This window comes from Bactrocera oleae, chromosome 3 (assembly GCF_042242935.1).
Source record: "Bactrocera oleae isolate idBacOlea1 chromosome 3, idBacOlea1, whole genome shotgun sequence".
Taxonomy (NCBI): Eukaryota; Metazoa; Arthropoda; class Insecta; order Diptera; family Tephritidae; genus Bactrocera; species Bactrocera oleae.
Genome location: NC_091537.1, coordinates 3,239,628 through 3,260,506, shown reverse-complemented (window position 1 = coordinate 3,260,506; position 20,879 = coordinate 3,239,628). Strand labels below are relative to the sequence as shown.

The 20,879-nt window shown below is 33.4% G+C and overlaps 1 protein-coding gene across 2 annotated transcripts; it reads left to right on the top strand.

The window, feature by feature from the left end:
* Positions 1-2,260: 2,260 nt before the first annotated feature.
* On the top strand, positions 2,261-20,491 carry LOC106627587 (ATP-binding cassette sub-family G member 1). Of its 2 annotated transcripts, XM_070107292.1 has the most exons (11): positions 2,261-2,332; positions 2,708-2,762; positions 14,880-15,514; positions 17,487-17,604; positions 17,767-17,956; positions 18,014-18,159; positions 18,224-18,465; positions 18,533-18,816; positions 19,144-19,312; positions 19,396-19,652; positions 19,730-20,491. In XM_070107292.1, exons 3-11 carry the CDS (start codon positions 15,286-15,288, stop codon positions 20,159-20,161), a joined length of 2,067 nt encoding a protein of 688 aa, XP_069963393.1. In that variant the 5' UTR covers positions 2,261-2,332; positions 2,708-2,762; positions 14,880-15,285; the 3' UTR covers positions 20,162-20,491. The 2 variants fall into 2 exon arrangements, with proteins under 2 accessions (XP_069963393.1, XP_036225190.1); XM_036369297.2 differs by lacking the exons at positions 2,261-2,332; positions 2,708-2,762 and adding an exon at positions 6,901-7,296.
* Positions 20,492-20,879: the final 388 nt, after the last annotated feature.

The following is a 20,879-nucleotide window of genomic DNA, read 5'->3' as shown; positions in this document are numbered from 1 at the left end:
AAATTCTGCCAATCACAAAGGAACGCACACTGTATTACGACGAAGTTTTATTTTTATCTTCGCAATTTCTACGCAGCGCAAAAATACTCAGTTGTGGCTTTGTAAATATGCACACATATACATACATATGTATTTACATATAACAGAGCCAAATATTTACAGACATACATATTATATATTCAACTACAGTGCGTATATAGATTCAGTCAATACAGTAGTCACCCTTTGAGGTCACAGTACGAATGCCATTTCATTAACATATATTTTGATATTGAGTGTCTTCTATAAATCACAGCTCCGTAGATATTATTTAGTGCGTATTTTGTGCTTTGTGAAATATAAATGCATTCGCAATAACTTTAAATATCGATAGACGAAAATCTTAAAAGAAAACTGCACTATAAGCTGTCTTCGGTGCGCCACTAAGCTGTCTTCGATGGCCACCTTTATATTCACATTTGCATGTGAAAGCAGCAACAAAGTGAGTTCAACAAAAAATAATATTCCAATACTCCCTCAAATTCATCTCTCTTTAATTATGCCAGTTTATGTCATTTATACCAGTAGTTTGTTCGATTTGCCACTCTCCAATGGCTGGCGATTCGCAGATAGCTTATATGAGATATTCAAAACCCAACAAACAAACGAAGACATCAAGTGTCTAATATAAATAGTCATCCATGAAATCTCGCCTAAACGAATTTAAAAGTAACCCCACTTCGAAATTATCTGAAACAACTTTTTCAGTTTAGACATACATACACACATTTATGCCATATACATTCTTATTTTTCGCTATAATTTGCTAGTTTCGCTCCATTATTTCGTGTGTTTTAACAGCTTCTGCCCATTTACCTTTTATGGCGGTGCACAATTTCTAGTTTGACTTCAAAAAAAAACATTCCACTTAATCTTAGTGCAGCTCGCCTATTAAGCTAGTGTTATGTGCTTATGTGTTCTAAAAAGTGGTCAGACAAATAGTTCTTAAGAAGTAGCATTAAAAAAATATGTCAAAAGAAAAATTAAGAATATGGCGAAGATGTTTTTAGTTCCTGTATTTCAATTTCAGGTCTGTGCTGGTCGAACAGGAAAATGTTTAGACTATTTATGTGCATATGTATGTACGAGGTATACTTCAGTATGTATGCACATTTTAATTATCCGTAGATGGATGGCAAACCATCTTTTGTTCGAGAAATTGAAACAGCATACTTACGCAAACTTTTAGATATACATACATATGTAGGTATGTATGTCTAAGACATGCATTAACTTATGTACGCTTTTATATACCATAGGTATGTATATTCACTTTTCAGTTCATAGCCTGATATGATTTTTTCGCTCTCTTGCGACTTTCTAGATCTTCTTCGATTTAGCCGTGGCCGTCTGCGCAACTGTATATACGCGAACTAGCCCCTTAGTTTTTGAGTTAGAGAGAAAACTATTTTTTATGAAGGGTATTATAGTTGGGTGCAAGCGAAGCTAACTTTTTTCTTAAATTTTTATTAGTTTAGAAATCAGAAGTAGATACGTCACTAGTAATAGGATATAAAAGAAAATATATTACATCAACTTGTTTTTATATATTTTTATATCTTCGCGAACTACTAAAAATTTGGCGAAATTAGCATAGGTCCAAACCTGTTCGCATTCCTAAAGAACACATAATGTAATTCTCGACCAAGTTAGAAAAAACACTTGGTTACAATTATGATTACCGATCTGAAAATAAACCAGTCCGAGGGAGACCAGTCTTGTACAAAATTATAAATTGTTTTACTAATAGGTAATTTTTATCTGACTTCAACATTGCACTACTTGCTGCCATTTTAGCTCCTAATAGTGGCATCTCTCCATAATTGAACTAGATTTAGTTTTGTGCACATTTCGCAGTAGCATAACACTGACTCAAATTTGACAATAGAGATCAGTTGCTTCTTTGGCATAAGTTTCATACCAATTGTAAAATTCTTTTCACTGCGGGGTTGACATGATATGCGTAATGTAAACTTGTCATGCTAGAACGATTCTTGCTCGCTTTCTTTGGCTTGTTCGCCAGCTGCTTCATTGCTACCACAATATGGTACCACAATCAACATCACTTGCCCACTTGGCAGCCATAAACGTTTCAATATTTGTTTAATATTTTTCCTTATATATTGCGTCTTTTTATGCCACACCGGGAAAGCGTTTGCCGCTATTTTGCGGTTTGTGTTTTCAGTCAGCTTTCGTCGGTCAATGCAACAAGTCGTGGCAACATTTCATTCAGTCACAAGTGGCACTATTAACCGTGGCAAAAAATCCGCTCGTCGCAGTGAAAAGTTAGAAGGTCAGCGTAGAAAAGTATTTGAGGCAGGAAAATAAACGTTTAAAGCGACTGTTAGACATGAAGTCACACTAACACAGTGGTACATTTTAAACAATGCGTTTTCACAATTCTTTGTTGACTTATTTATTTTGCACTCAACTGTTGATTGGCATTGCTGTTGAGTACTGTTAACTACACACACAAGTACTTAGATACTTCCATATTAATGTGTGTTTGTTTGTCTTGTATAAGGTTGTTAATGTGTGCATATAACTTGGGTTCATTCAACTGCAACGAGTTAGCATGTTATCGCAGCGCTAATAAAACATTTCACCAACAACAACAGTGATTAATTGTAAAAGTAATTTTCTTCGAATTCCTTTGTGTGATTTTCAGTGCTATATGGTACAAATGCATCAGTATATAAGAGTCAGCCTAGACGCCTATATGAGTAAGTAGATGGTATCATCACGTACATTTTTAAAGCGGGTCATAAATGACATGCATTTTTAATGTTAATAACACATTTACCCAATTTTTTTGGCGGGTTTAAGGAACTTAAACTTAATATCATAAAAAGCCATATATTATACTGAGTTAATTTTAAAACATGCGAGTCCAGTGGACAATATAACTGTGAACAAATTATAAAGAGTTTGTGCAAGTGTGTATCTGATTTCTCTAAATAACAGCGTCTACAACGCAGAACATTTGTATGTATATATTTCTACAAGTAGATAACAGTTTATATCCAACAGGCTGTCTGAATTTATATGGCATAGAGGCAATAAAATTCCAGCAGCTCAACCATCTAAGAAAATTTTTATTTTGAATAGGGTGGACAGTATCCAGATACAATTTTAAATCGAAATATGAGCATTTAAAATACATTGCAAATTAAATTACCGAACATTTCGTTCAGAACATAGAATATCGGATAATTGAGAAAGCCGAATGAAATCTCAATTCTAATTCTGAATAAAAATAAGCTATAACAACGAAAGGAGAATAACTTTCACAGTTTTCGAAATAAATTTATACACTTTGATACACTTCTGTTTTAAATCAAATGTTTACGAACCAACTATCGGTTATATAACTGGTAAATTACCCAAAAGCAAACTCTGAAAAATTTCTATGAGTTTTTAAGCCTGAACTAACCAACCTAACCGAAACTCTTGTGTATTTGTGATTCAATTTGTATGTGTCTGTGTGTTTTGGTAGTCGTGACTTACGGGTTCTGGTTTACGGAATTATTGTAATGCTATAAGGGTTGCATTAAACATTGCTTAGAAATGATTACGGATTATTTTGTATCGAATTATGTCAAATCAACACACAATCAATGTGTAGATATGTAGATATAGAAAAATAAATAACAAAGGTAAATGTATATTGCTTTGCGATAAAACATTTCGCTTCACTGTTTAAAATGAACTGGAGTGCAAAAGGCTTACACACAGACAGCGGTAAATTATGCCAAACTTTCCCACTGCCAAAGTTTGTGCACACACCCAAACTTATAGACAATATTTTATACATATGTATGTATATATTTACGTACGTGCATTTAACGCTTCACAAATTAAACGCCATTTGTTCGCTTTCCACGCCGCAACGATTAAAAGTACTTCAAAATTTGATTGGCTCTTTAGTTGCAAAAAAAATTTTCCTTCATGCGAACTCACACAAATTCTGCTTTTCACTTCATTTGTGGAAAGTGGAAATTATCTGTGTGTTTCCCACAAAGAAATGCTATAGGCTTACACACATATACTTATAAAAATATGTATCAGTACTTTTGCTTACTGCACAAAGCTAAAGTCAAAGTGTAACGGAACAACAAATTCCCGCCAAGCGTTTTTGAAACTTTTACGAACGTGTTGGTTATCCAATAAATTGTTTGTACGAGTGTGTTTTTGCAATAAAAGCGACTCAAAATAGTGGTGTTTGCTAAAGCGGAATTGAATATGAGTGAATGGGTTGAGTAGCGTCTATAAGTGACTCGCTTGTGGCATGCCACATTAATTTGATTGAAAATTGCAATAAAACCACAAACGAATACAACCATAAAAGCAACCGGCAAAACTATTTTTTATTCACACACTTACTCTTTCAAATAGATGGTGACTTTGTGTTTGCAAAAGCATGAATTTTTCATTTCCTCAATTTCGCTCAGCTTCAAAAAATGTACTCAAATATGAGTTATAATCAACAGTTAGTGCCGTTAGCCGGCTTTTTGTACACGCTCAGTTTCGTGTGCTGAGTTAGCTGAGAGAGCGCTTGAGTTTTATTTCACACCTGTGCGCAATTTGACAAACAGTGTGTGCCAAAAGTAATAGTACCGAGCTGAGCAAATAGTTTCGTAGTTATCGAGAAGTATATAATTTTAATAAAATATAGTAAAAAATAAAAGTTTTCAATTTTTATTAATATTAAAATAATGATAACTTTTTTACTGAAAAATGTTTAAAAAATATATTTTAATATAAAAAAAATTAGCACAAAGTTTAAATGAATGAAAGAGTACAAAAATTTAGATCGAAAAATGTCAACGCTGCAGCCCAACAAAACAATCGACTTAGTTTTTCAAACTTGTCATTCGAAAAATTTGGCAATAGACAGGATACCACACAGTAGGTTAGGTTAGGACGCTTTGAGTCTTTCACAAATTTGTTGAGATGACCAATGTCAGTTTCCGCTGGGTCTTCTGGTTCGCCGAAGATAATACCGAGATGTTTTAACTTCAGTCTTTCAAAGGCTGAACAATGAAGAAAAAAGTACCTAGATGTTTCCACCTCACCCTTTTACATACAACTTTGACAACTAGCGTCCGACAAGATTTTTAACCTTATCTCATTAATGCTTTTGTTAGAGAAAGTAGTTCAGTAGATTTCCTGCTTTCTACTCAAGGCCAAAAGGATCTCGCAGTCGCACAGGAGCTAGCGTTGACCACAGCCTGCTAAGCGCACGCGAGGTTCAAGTCAACGGTGCAATCTTCGAGGAAATTGTTAAGATCGATAACTATACCATATAGCTGCCACACACACTGATTGATCAAATTGAAGTTCTTTTAAAGAATTTTTAGTATTTGTGAAGGGTGGGATTGGGTACCCTGATTTCTGTTTTCCGCCAGGCTGTCTTTAAAGTAGATATACAATGTTTCGCATAAAATTCGAAATATCTTCACATGCTTAATATTCATATAATATTTTTTTAAATCTTTTACGATAACATATTTTCCAACAACTATATTGGTATTATACATACTTATGTATATAGATTCTACTCTATTTAAAACTCATAATGGTTTTCTTTCTAATTATTCCTATACAAAAGCTATAATTACCCTTTAAGGAATCTGAAACTGTTGTTTATGATTAAGAAAAATTTCTGCAGACAAGAAATGTGTTCAACATACATATGTATATATGTACATATATAATAATTAAATATAAATGAAGCAGAAAGTTGTAAGTGGAGCGATTGAATTTTCCGCGATAATAATTTGCCACTTTGCAACAATTTATAGAATTTTACTCAATATAAGCTTGTGTTTGTTGTCTTTTGTTTTTGTTTACTAGCATATTCTTATTACGTTTTTGATTGTTTAGTATTTTTTTTTATTCTCAATTGAGTAAGCGTTCACTGATAATAAATACGCTGTCTGATTGCATCTCTGCCGATCTAGATACTCATACGCTACTGACTCGCTAGTTCTCAATCTGTGTCTTTGAACACACAATGCAACGCGCTATCTACAAAACGCGGATATGAGTATTCTGCGAACGCGAAAAGAACACGCTCGAGTGACTATCTGACTTTTTTGCCAGAAAATAATTTGATAAACAATATTTATTTTCTTTATTCAAGTAAAGCGCTCCATTTTTTGTTGTAATCTATTATATGTGCATATATATATATATATATACCATACACCATTTGTACCATACGATATGGATGCATGGATTTCAACCCAGCAAAAAATTGCTTAAGACGGCCAAAAAATTATTACTTATTTCAGAAGACTAAGTGATTTTACTCCACGATCTTTTCGAATTATCTTGTTGTTGAGAGTAATTAATCTTTATAGAATTGGGATATTTAAAGAGAAAAATGGGTATTCTACACATGTGCTCATAGAACAATTCTACGATTTTACTTAAGGACTATGCGTGTACCAAAGTGGTTACAAAGTGGTCCTTAGGAAGTCGTCTTGGACTAATTGCCAGTAAAACCATTAATTGAAATTTGAAGAAGAGATTAATTAAAATTTGAAATTGAATGGATATAGCTTTGGGGTTCTGTGATTTCAGTACACAATAAAGAACAATAAATAATGAAATACAAGGAAACTGAAAATTATTTTGGTTACTTCATTTCCTACAGTAAAGGTAACCAAAAACAAAACTTGCTTTCCAATAAAATGTTCTTACTGAATTATATTTGCAATGGCAAGACCCTGTTCTCAAGTTGACTGGGTAGACACTATTACTTACTACTTGTCATTGTTGTTGTAATTACGGTTCCCATTGCTAGCTATTGCCGGCACCGCCACAGCCGCCGCTATCGCTTCAATTGACAGTTGGAAAGCAAACTTTTCAGTTTGGTTTTTCAACGCGCAACGAGCGAACGCGTCTAACTCAAAGCGCCGTTTGACCGCCCGTTCGATCACACGAACGACCGACCCACCAAACGTTCTCGGCGACCGATAATAAATTGATACGCGCAACAGTCAATATTTTATTCGTAACAGTGCGCCCAGCGCGTTGTGTCCGCTAATCGTGCCTCTTCTTCATGCATATATGGTGCATACGTAATACATAATATATATATATACCTATATATACTTGTGATTTGTTTGCGTGTTTCATAAATATAAAAACATATATAAATGTATTCATATATTGTATATATTACAATATAATAAATGAAGTGATAACAGATCGTAACTAAATGGACAGACGCTGAAATGATTAATAAAGGTATTTATCGCCTAAATGTATGTTTGTATTTCGTAACGAATTCGGCTTTAGTAATGTCCTATTCGATAATTGACATGTGTTCCTCTATTATCAGCTATTAATGGCTTATTTTTGTGCTTGCAGCTCATCTTAGTGTAGTGTGAAACGAAATAAATTATTTTGATCGTCGCTGTTTCCGAGTCACTGCGGTTTTATTACAAAGTACTCTTAATAAATTTCGTAGTGTTTGTTTCTATGTGGATTTAAATGAACCAAGCTTTTGACCCAAAAATTAATGTATGCGTGATGTTCTTACGTATGCCTGTATATATGTGTGGACGGGCACGCATTTGATTAGTCTTGAAGCGGTCGCTTTTCGTATTAAACTATCTTATTGCAGAGCAAGTGCCCTTTGAGGCAGTTGTATACATTAAATGGAATTCGCTCAATTCATTAAACTAATTAAGTAAAATAGTGAATGGAAAATGTTTATTTGAGTATTGTATGAGTGACGTTTCTTTGATAAAAAAATAATATATATATATACATGTTTTACTCTCACTAAATGGTATCTTTCTTTATAATTTTAACAACTTCTTTGTAAAAAAAAAGTAAACTCCAACACTCACTGTCCGAAACTGACGCTGTGTGAAATATGAATTTAGAATGAAAATAAAAAAACCTAGTTTAGGTTAAGTTAGGTTAGGAGGTCGATCCTAAGAAGTACCACACTTGGACAGCTTACACGCCGGTCCATTGTGATACCTAAAAACTCTTATAAACTGGATCAAAAGACCCTTACATGCTTTGTGCCTATAACAAGCTTGTTGAGACTGCCAATATCCATTTCGGCCAAGTATTCAGGTCCGCAGAAAGTGTGATTGCCGAGATGTTTAAGTCTCAGCCTAGCAAAAGTCGGACAGTAGAAGAGAAAGTGCCGAGATGTTTCTACCTTATCCTTCTCCATACAACTTTGACAACTAGCATCGGGTATATAAAAAGGCTAAAAATAAAAAATTTGCGATCTTGAAATACAAAAAAAAATGCTTTATAAGCTTCCGTTGGTTTTTGATTGTATAAAATACTCTCATTTAGTATTTTTTTTTTATTGAAATTACCAATAATTTTTATTTTTTTAATAGTAATATCCTTCGAATTGCAATGAAAAATATATATCCATTTCATATTCGGAAATTTCGTCTCTTAGAATTTATTTCGAAGTAACGAAGTAAATGTATATGTATATATTGTAAATAAATGAAAGCAGAGGTTAAAGTCAATGCTGAATTCCATGGTGAAATGCAAGTGATTTGAAAACATTTATTCCACGCTGGTGCCATTTTCACAAAGTCATTTGAGCAGCAGACATTAAGGTGTCAATTACTCAGTTTATAACCAAAAGGTCTTCTAATTGAGCAATATATGATATATTAGCCATTTTATTCACTCGAAAATTTTCACAAACAAATTCGAATTTTTAAATACTTCTTAGCTAGCTGTTTTGTAATTGCTTGGACACCAAATATTATGAAATTTACCTCCATGGCCCCATATTAGACTTGCAGCACCCTCCAATTAGTTCAAAATATTCTCAGCTATTTTGAAGAATGTTGCTATAAATATTATTATACTTCTCAACCAATTTATATTTTGCTCACTATTTCCTTGAGCATTCGAAAAAATGGCGGATAAAGTGTGATTTTTATGGAACGTGCCGCCTTAATGAGCATTTACAGTAATATATTGGTTGCATTGAGGTTTTTTCAAGGAAAATATGTCAAGTATAGCTCAGCCGATGTTATGGCATACATAGTGCATGGCATTTACACACTAATAAGGCACTTGTTTTCACACAATAACTAAATCACTCTATTTAAAATACTCGCTTAGCGGTGAAAAGTTGTAAATTGAATTTACAAATACTCTTATGAAGACGAAGTGATTTAGATTTGCTTTATTTTCATTTAATTGCCTTGCCAAATATTTTATTTTAAAATAAGATTACTTTTACGTTATAGAAAATACGGAAATAAACTCGGGAGAAAGGCAGGCAAATATATATTTACTAGAAAAACACAATGAAGGCGAAATAATGGCTAAAAACGTCAATAACTAAATGTGAATACATAAATTTCTATTGTTTATGAGTCTAGTAATTATAAGTATGTACATAGATGTGTTAACAGTAAACATACCTAACAAAGTGTACAACGTAAAATCAGCGAGAACTAAAACAAAACCAACTCGGTGATAATTAAAAACGTGCAAAAACGAAATTCGGGAATCAGGTATTTTCTTATGCCTCGGAGCAACTTAATTTAATGTTATATAAGTGATTTATAGTTTTCGTACTGTTGCTAGATATGTTTGTACTTAAATGGTATTTCGCAGCTATTTAAATAAGTACCCGAGCTGTTGAAATTCTCCGGCAGTGAAATAATACAGAACTTGTCTTTGCTTTCATAGTTTATTCATTTTTATGTGAAAAAAGTATTAAATAACAATTAATTGAATGCTAAAGCAGCATCCCGTCAAAATAAACATGTAATCAGTTTGGAAAATACGAAATACATACATACATATAAACGAAAAAACAAGAAAGAATTGTTTACGCCGGAAGATCATGAAACAGCTGAACATGGAAATATTAATGAAATACAAACAAGAATATAGAATTGATAAAAAAAAACGTTTGTATGTATGTATGTACATAAAGGTACATATGTAGGTGCAATTTGTTTGAAGAAATCTGTGTAGAATTTTTTCGCAAAAAATATACATACATATAATTGCGTGTTAAGAAAATCAAAAACACACACACATGCTTACATATACACATATAAAAACACATATCAAAAATTATTTTATTTTGAATTTAGATATATAAAAATAAAAAAAAATTAATTGACAGAGCTGCGCGCACAGAGAGAAATTTTTGTTGTACATTATTGTCAACCGATTTTTTGGTGCTGCTTATTGCATTAACAGAACGCGTTTTGCAGCCAGCAAGCTTATTACATTTAAATTAATTTCACGAATTTGTTTAAATAGCGTTCAAACCCAGAGACCACATTTTCCAATATATATATGTATATTTTTTGTTACATACCAAAATTATATATAAAATTTAAATTAAGTATTAATTTAAAATTGAACGCAATTCGAGCAAGAGCAACTCAGTGCCGTCCCCTTTTTCCCTTGCTTCATCATACACAAACTTCGAGTTGCCGACACTAAATTTGACGTGTGTGAACCCAGCATAATAATCAAACTTTTTTCTGTAGATCAGTATAATTAATTGTAGCTTTTTAAATGCAAAAATTTTGCGTGGGCTTAACATTGTTTTACACACGTTTCTTCTACTTATTAAATTTCATTATAATTTGTGATCTCAAATACTTTTTACGAGTATAATGAATTTTGCATTTATTAAAAGAAATATAATAATAATATCCAGTTTCTCTATCCGACTTAATTCCAATTTTTAATAGCAAGCTAAATTGTATATTTTATTATAATTTTTTTTTGCAATTGACTTTTGTTGCATTAATTTAAGTTTTTTTTTTTTAGGAATTTTAAATGTTTTGACAACTTTCAAACAAGGCACGACTTTGTAAATTTAATTATATAATAAATAAATAAAAATTTATTTCGAGTAATATATACATATATATATTTTACATATTTAAAGCGAGAGAGTGGGTTCTAACTTGTTATTTACAAATTTTAAGTCAGAATTACACCCACTTCAATGTTTTTGCACTTTTATGAATCACAACAGAGTCTACTACACAACTATGTTACTACAGTAAGTACAAATGCGCTTAAAATACTCACTAAACTAAGCAGTTAAAGGTAAACATACGAGCAGGAATAGGAAAATAGTATATATGTGTGTGTGAAAAATAGCATTTTCCGCCAGCACGCGTGACAATCCGTAGCTAATATTATGAATAATATGCAAGTTGTCACAATTATAAGCTTACTTGTGCACGATTTACACTAATTACTGTTATTTAAGTCACCTTAAAAACTCATTTATATATAAACATAACTTTACATATATACTATATATGTATATGTATGCATTCGTATATTTTCGTTTAGAAAGAGCCAGTAAACTTTTAACGAAAGTTTTAGTAAACGAATAACAATGAAAACGATTAAACTAAAAAAACGGCGATAACGACTAAAAAATACTAAACGACCGTTTACAGATGTTTAGTTGGCTACGAATCATCCATTAAGCGCAAAATGCTTTGCGCGAGAGAAAAAAACACTTTCTGTACATACATATGTATATTGTTGTATCTTTAATAATATTGAAATTTTTTTCAAATATTTTTAGCACTATTATTAAACACCAAGACTGTGTGTTAATAGCCAATGAATCTCATTTTTTGCAAATTATCTCCCATTTATATAGACCTATGTATGTATGTGTATAAAAAATAAATTAGTGAACAATGTACCCGGATCTGTTGATTTTTTGGACAGGCAATTTCGTAGATTCGGCAAAAGATTAAAACATATATGCAGTAGTGTTGTTCTTAAATAATTAAATGAACATCCTTTTGCAATCTAACCTCATCAAATGCCATGGGATTAAAAAATGAAATACTGCCACGCCCACAAAATGATGTTTATTAAAGACACAATAATTATTTCAATTTCAAGAGAACTCATTAATATTCAATGTAATGCTGAAAATGGTATGTGAACTGATAATATAGAAATTTAAAAAGGAGCGTAACCATTAATTAGAATAATCCGCTTATAACCACGCTGTATTTTGGAAGGAAGTTGAAATCACAGAAGAGGTGCGAGTTTTGAAACTACTGGACTATGATTGTATTCGTAGCTCTACCAGCTTTAGCGATCAATTCTGTTAATTCTAAGTCGCTTAAAAAAACGCCATTTTCCTTTCACCCTCTTATTAGACTGCAGAATAAACAAAATATATACTTTGTATAGTAGATAAGAAGATACACAAATTTAGTACACTTGGTAACCCTAATATTATATTAACAACTTGCTTTCGAGAATTGGCGTTACCAGTCTATATCTGGCCCAGCCTATATGAGCCCAACTTTAATGATACGCTTAGAAAATATTTAATGTTCGGTCGCATTCGAACTTAGTCATGCTTACTAGCTTATGTTTTTAAATACAATAAATGTTTTAATAGAAAGGCAATCATTATTATTTATACAAAATATTTTAGACATGAACACAAGTTGTTTTGACATTTAAATATAATGCAAATAGGTAATTAGTTTCTTTAGAGTCAAGGGAAGTGGGAAGAGCAAAACTTTGACTCGTTAATCATAATGTTTTCCAATTAATATGTAATCGTTTCTCTTCTACAAGCGCTTATTGATTATATAAGTAATGTGAAATGTTCACTAATGGAATGGAAATAGGTTTCCGTGAATAAATTTAAATTGCATTCACGTGAAAACATTAGTGAAAAGCTTTAGTGAGCACTAAAATATTCTGAAACATGTTGTGATTGTCATTATTCAGCTACCCAATAGAGATGCTGTGCCAAAAGATGCATATTAACGAGCTAGTTGATTGATAATTTCACGAATAATTATAATATTGAATTGATTAAGTGAAAGCGCTAATTAAATGTATGCAATTAACTACGCCAACAGTATCTCTATTATATTAATTAACGCTATGTGTGTGGAACACGGTAGTAATTTTAACAAAATTAAATTATTATAACAAGCTAGAGCAAAAGTTTGTTGTAAAATTATACCAATTAACGCTTGCCCCCATGTTCACTATTATTAAGTGGCAAATATTGATTTCATGCGGCCTCATTACAATGTAATATACTCAAGTAAAGTTCTCGATATATTAAAAAATACAACAAAAAGTTCCGTTTTATTTTTGAAAACTAGCACAGCGCTGATAAAAGACATTTTTATAAAAAAAAAAATTTCGTTTTATATTTTACATAAAGGCACGTGCGTGACAAAAATTTGTGAAAAAAAAATTAATACATTGTTTGTGAAAATGCAAGCTGAAATACGCAAAATGACCAGCAATTATTGCCATTGTTTTTAGTTTAGCGTAAAATGTCAAATTTATGCCGCTTTTCTGTCAATCCGAAAGGCCTCGCATGTGTGCTACCTGTCGTATGAGTAACATTATGTTATATAATATTATAAGTATATCTTACATAAACGAGCAAACGTTAATGCATTAATGAATGTGGTTTAGAAAATTTATTTAAATGCACTTGCAAGCACTTGTTGTTGTTATTTTGTTGTAATTAACATTTTTTTTTATTTATATAAAAAGTTGAAAGCTTGTATGCGCGGCAATGCCAGTTCAACGAACCGAGTTAGAACATGCCACATGACAGCTGCTCTAATTACCTATATACATGGTATATACATATGTATGTATATATATATGTTCATTCTCAGATAAACTTTCATTTCTATTGTTACAATTATATTGTCTTTATTCATTTGTACAGCGAATCTCAATACTATTTTTAATTGTTTTAGTAAATTGCATATGTACAGTATTGCACAAAACATTTGCAATTTGAAATTTATCAATTAGTGTTTTATGTGTTAGATACGCATTTAAATTTATTTAAAAAAAAAAATGTTATTTATAATAAAAAAAAAACAAAAAGATTAATCAATGCTATAAAATTGTACGAAAGATAATTTTATTATTCGGGAAGCTTTTATATCGATGTGCGCAAAAAATGTGTAACTGAATATTTTTGAGTTTATAGTTATAAAAACCTTGTATTTTTTAATGCATCGAAAAAGTTTTTTTTTTAATTTTTTCGTATTTTTTATGCATAGAGCTTTATAATGTTTAACTATTGTAATAAGAATGATTTTTCATTGCCCATCGAATTGCTACTTAAATATAATATAATATATTCCACAGATTTTCTAACTATATGGTTTAAGACAAATGATTTTATATTTGTATCGATTAATTGTTTCACGAATTTCGTGAAAATAATGACAACTGTGTGTGAAATAGATTCCAAAGCATAATAAAGCAATCGACACGATGTATGTATGACTTTTCCATATGTTTAATGTGAATGCCAACACAAAGTTTAGTTTTCATTGATAACTTGATATGATTCAAAACACTCTTAGACTGTTTTCTGGATTGTTTGAAAAACCAATTTTAGGAGTACTTAAATTATTATCAACTTGGTATAAGCTTTAAATATGTTCATAATAACCAGTTCATATATTTTGCCCGATACTGTGTGTACTTATATAAACTTCATAAATGACTCACTTAAGCAAGTAATCATCTTGATAAATCCTATTTTTATTGATATGAATATCTAGAAGAGAATTCGTTTTAAACCTTAGAAGAAAACTATGAATAAATTTTAATAAAAAATTATAGAAATTAAAAAAGTGAATCAACTAATAGCAAACTACCTTCACATACATATAAATAAATAAAATAAGCTATACATATGTATGTATGTATATAGAAATTAATATTCTATATTAAATTTAATAATTGATAAGTTCAGCGGCACACACAAACACTGAGTCATCTAATATTAAAAACCGTTAACTCTGCTCTTCTTACAGTAACGATACAACTGCAATAAAAAGGCTGCACCAAAGCAGGCTCCGCGAATTGGCGCAATCGTCGCCGCAAGATTATGACAAACAAAATATTGTACATACGTACAGCCAAACGAATATTTCAAAAAGCTAGCAGAAAAGTGGCAAACATTTAAGCGCACACAAATACACACATGCTAGTATGTAGATGCATGTGAGTAGACGTTTCGTAAACTAACGAAAATCAAGCGTGATAGTGACAGCAACAACAATACTAAGCAGCTCAAGAATCACCAGCGCAGAAGTCGCGTTTTAGAGTGCAATCGTTGCAAACAAGACAACAACAATAACAATACCAACCACAAACAAATAACCGCTAACGGCATATCAGCAAACAGCTTCCACACAAAGCCAAAATCCATAAATTAAGATGGATTCGACAACAGATACCGGCTGCAGTGACTCGTACAACAGTTACGGTAAATCACACTCGAGCGGCACTTCGCTCAGCTATAGCAGCGACATAAATGCGATCAGTGTAGATTTGGGTGATGGTGATAATATCTCGTGCAGTGGCTTGAAATACCTGCCAACTTGGCCGGCGATTAATTTGGAATTTCGGGACTTAACCTACGAGGTCTACGATGTACACACGAAGGGTGAGTTCTCAATGCATTTAGTTATGGTGTTAAAATATACAAATTTGCACATAGATATAGACTTATAGCAAAAAGTAATATTAAATTGTTTACTTGGTCAACTAAAAAGACTTACTATATATTCCCGAATGTGGCCAAATTTCGTCATTCATTGGCTACTTTTAAATCTGAGGGCGGGGATTACAATAGTTAGTAAATAAAACCTCGCTGAACACAGTAAGAAGAATCTATATACCTCATCCTTTTTCTCGCTCTTCGCGATTACCACTGTTGTATGCACGCTCGCTACTCCAGAAGCTTAAAAACTAGAATTCGAGTCGAATTTTATTTTCGCTTTTTTAGGTAGTTTTATAGAATTTGTATATCTTTATTAGATTGATTGTCTGTCGATGTAATCTTGAAGCCAGTTGTTGCTCAATTTTGTATTGCTTACGGTATATGCCAAGCTAATAAGCGGTCATGCCTTCGGGACTCTTAACATTAAAACCTTTCCTTTCACAACACAACACAAAACATACCACATTTGCAGTGTCACTCTTAAGCTGAAGTAAAAGCTACAAAGTCCCTTCATGCCAAGTCTACAAGCAAAAATAGTAGCAATTGCAACAACACCACTAAACATATACGAATGAGTCAGTAGTAATTACGGGGGCAAAGTAGCGACTAAAATAGTTACTGCTGCTGATGCGAACATCTCAGGTGCCTCCGGTTGCATACTGCTACACCTGTTCATACATATCTACACCACAATACAGTGGCATACGAATGTTACTTGAGTCATGTAGGCGCTACTTTGACTGACGCCGCATGAGTAATTACTGCGAGTGCAAATGGAAGCAGAAAACCGATAATTTTTTCGCAAATAGTCGCACGGCAAACACAAAAGGCTCTAAATACGTGCTGATTGCAATGTAGAGCTTAGTAATTGTAGAGATATTAATTTGATGACCCTGCTAAAATAGAGCTGAAATATTGTAAATATAGATGCTTTGCTTTAATTCTGCCTTAGGTCAGCTAGTGACGTCAATATAGACTAGATTTTTTACAACAACTTTGACTTCAAACATTAATGAGAATTTTTGAGGTTATAGGTTATATAATTAAAAGTCGCTGATAAAATGATAGCGGAGTCTATGTAATTATCTGAGAGTAATTGAAACCAAGCTTGACCACAGTATTTTTGCCTCAGCTTATTACACATATTGATTGCTTTAGTACCAATCACGTTTACTCAGACTTTTCGAAGCATATTATATGTTCCCTTCTTCTTAGTCACCGCCATTTCCTCTTTGAAAATCTTTACGATGATTCATTGGACTGTGTTATAAGTTTGCACTCAACAACTATTTGACTGGAATACGACTAGCCGACGAAACGGCCTAATTGCAAACCTAAAGCCTAACAAAAAGTTATTACAAGCATGATCAATAGCTCCTCATTTTGGCAAATATGAAATATTGTGCAATTAGTCGAATATATCTAAACTCTCGCGTGCCCCCGAAATGTCGAAGGTAAGTTTGAAGCTCCTTCTACAATTCGTTACTTTGAAGCTCTTGAAATACGAAGTTCAAATTTATGGTGTGGAAAATTTTTGTGAGTTTGTGACAGTTCTAAAAGTGTATAAGCAAATTGCTCCCACAAATTCGCGCTCTCAAAGCACTCTAAAATTTTCATCGAAAGATTGTAACCTGTTGCGCCTGATTAAGGGTTAAATCGATTATTTTACTCTTATAATCATCATTTAAGCTCGCTCTTTATCTTGCTAAGCGAATTTGGCCGGTACTTATAATTCTTCTGTGATTAAACAACCCTTTAAATTCACAAGTTTAATAAGTTTATCAATTTTAGCAACGTCGGTTATCAAAGTAATTATATATTTCACATTATATTTTTATAATAATGCCTCACAAATATTTAAAAAAAAAACTTATTTCCATAAATTATTTCTCCATAAACAAAACAAAACGCTTAGCACGAAAACCGCTGCTGCGTGGCATTAACGGACAGTTTCGTGCGCACGAGCTAACCGCCATTATGGGCCCGTCGGGAGCGGGGAAAACGACGCTACTAAACCTACTGGCCGGCTATGGGTAAGTAATGATGAAAGCAAGAAAATCATGTAAGCCTGATTACATACAAGTACAAAGTTTAATTACACGCCAACGGCAGCGCACTCATATATGTCATTTAACTGTTTTGCTTAACTTTTGCTTGGCATGGCAATTTTATTATATTTTCACATTTATCGATAGCGCGAAGAAAACATCCGGTGAAATTTGCGTCAATCACAGCCCGCGCGATATTAGAGTTTTCCGCAAAATGTCACGCTACATAATGCAAAACGATGTGCTGGATCCACATTTCACGGTGTTGGAGGCGATGCTGCTGGCCGCGCATCTAAAGCTGGGCAATGACTTGAGTCACGCGCAGAAGTTGGAAGTGGTGAGTTATGATGCCGAAATACCAAAAAATTGTTGAATAACCGTCAAACGCTTGCAGATTGATGAGATACTCCGTATGTTGGGTTTGAAGAAAGCGCAAAATACCATCACGTTACGTCTGTCCGGCGGCGAAAAGAAACGCTTGTGCATCGCACTGGAGCTGGTGAATAATCCACCCGTGATATTTCTCGACGAGCCTACCACGTAAGTGATTTGAAAAGAAAATTCTGCTTGAGCTGTATATTTTTACAATTCCAACTTCTGCTAGTGGTCTCGACGACATCTCTAGTTCGCAATGTATCTCACTGCTGCGCAGTATTGCGCATCGCACGGGTCGTACCGTTATTTGCTCAATCCACACGCCATCTGCCAAAGTCTTCGATATGTTCGATAAGGTCTACATATTAGCCAAGGGACAGTGTATTTATCAGGGTGCGGGCGCCAATATCGTGCCTTATATGAAGCATATCGGACTGACATGTCCGCGTACTTATAATCCGGCCGACTTTAGTGAGTGCAGCGACAAACGTTTACCAAACCAAATTGTCTAAACTCTTTTTATAATATTTCTTCGCAGTCATTGAGGTTGCTTGCCAAGAATATGGTAGCCATTATCATGAGCCAATGGTCGAGACTGTTGAAAATGGTAAAGTCTATCGCTGGACGCCACAACGGCAGTACAGACAAATCACATCGGACACAACGAACAAATCAGACACAACGTCCGGTGCCTCGTCCTTCGATGAGTTGGAGCAGTTCGAAGAGGAAATCAATCCGAAATTGTTGAAGCAGAAAGCAACATGGTGGATGCAATATAAACTGCTGCTAACGCGAATGATGGTGCAGATGTGGCGCGATAAGGTGGGTTTTTACGGAGTAAAGATGCCGAACTAAACCCGAAAGTATATATCTAAGTAAACGAAAATTCAGCATAGATTAGGTAAAGGTTTGCTTCTGCTAAAGTCTACCCACCTGGTAGACTGGTTATTAAAAAATGTATTAAGTAGTTATTACTGACGTCAGATTAGCGTTATTCTTGGCGAAGGCCAGGAAATTAACGTTTAGACTGTATGTGCAACTCTTTAAATATGTTACGGAAACTAAGAAACTTTGAATCTCGTTAGTTTTCATGTTTAAATAAAATTTAAAATATTTTTAAACTAAATTCATAAATTATTTTTGTTCCAGTCCTATATGAAACTACGATTCTATATGAACATCGTTCTGGCATTGATTATTGGTAGCATCTACAGAGGTGTGGGCGATGATGCGTCAAAGGCATTCTTTAATTTCGGTTTCGCTTTCACGATAATTATTGCGTATTTATATCTGCCAATGATGCCAGTATTATTGCAATGTAAGTACGTTGTTTAAAGCTATAATGTGATATTTTCTTTAGGTTATTAAAATCTAAACGCAACTTTCCGCTTTTGCCGACAGTTCCGACCGAAATGAAATTTCTAAAACGGGAGTACTTTAATCAGTGGTATCACCTGAGTTCATATTATGCCGCGCTGATCTGTTCCAAATTGCCTTTTATGTTCGTGCTGGCCACCATCTACCTCATCATGGTCTATATTATGTCCAGTCAACCCTTGGAGCTTTTCCGATTTTGCATGCTCTTCCTGATAGCTTTTTTAACCGCTATGACGTCGGAAAGTTTGGGTCTCTTAATATCATCACGCCTTAGTCTGGTGGTGAGTAACAACACAGCGCCCAATAACCTAAGTCACTAATCATTTATGCGCTAATACGCGTTACGCTTTACTTACAGAATGCCATGTTCATGGGCCCGGTTATCGCTGTGCCTCTTATACTACTCTCCTGTTATGGCATCGGCTATGGCAAGTCGGTATATATACATCCAGTAATGCGTTACTTGATGCAACTTAGCTACTTGCGTCACGGCATGGAGGGTCTAGTCGTCGCTCTTTATGGTTACGATCGTGAGGATCTACATTGTCCGGAAACTGAAGTATTCTGCATGTTTAAGAAGTCGAAATTCTTGCTTATGATTCTCGGTTTCGAGAATTTGAACTACTTTTTTTCGGTTGCTTGTCTCGTGCTTTTCTATATAATATTCACACTAGCTGCCTATTTTATGATTCGGCAACGACTCTCACTCCGAACCACAAACAATGTGATCGTGCAATATGCAAAGCAATTCTTGGTGAAGTATCTCAATTTCTCTTCATACAATTACTAGCTGTGCTCGAGGGTATCTTTTTACATATTCGTAAAACCAACTTATTGTACAAAGAGTATTTATTATGACTATTAACATTTAGTGTGGAAGGGAACTTACGATTTTAAGAAAACTATTGAATTATGTACTACTTAAATAGAATAGTCGTTTTGCCATTAAAAAACCGCAGTATCACCTTGTGATCATTTTAAAATAGTTATTAACGAATGTATCTTTATTTATGTATGAGTATATCTAAGTGCTTAAACCGGTGGATTAAAGTGATATTAAATTTAAGTAATTCTATAAACTTTGCGTATCAATAAAGCAATATTTTGTAATGTGAAAAAAGTTTGATTTATTTTTATTATGTTGAAAATGTTTTGGAGTGAATACACTCTAAGAAAAAAGATTTATAAACTCCTCTAAGTAGGCACACTGTATGCCGATGGTGAGTCCTAACCGTATAATCATAAAGATGTGAAACAAGTGGTGTTGGCGAAAGATCAATGTAGAAATGGCTGAATACGTTTGAAATGCAGAACATCTTGGTTGTTGTTGATTCAAAGTACACACACGCTTTTACTGCTTACTGTTTTCTTCGAATGTCGAAGCGTAATGCATAAGTATTTTTTATCACATGGACACGCGAACTATAGATAACATAAAAATAACACAAAATCCTATATCAATCACAAGATTCCACACCTTGTAACTTTACCTGGTGCTCAAACCAGAA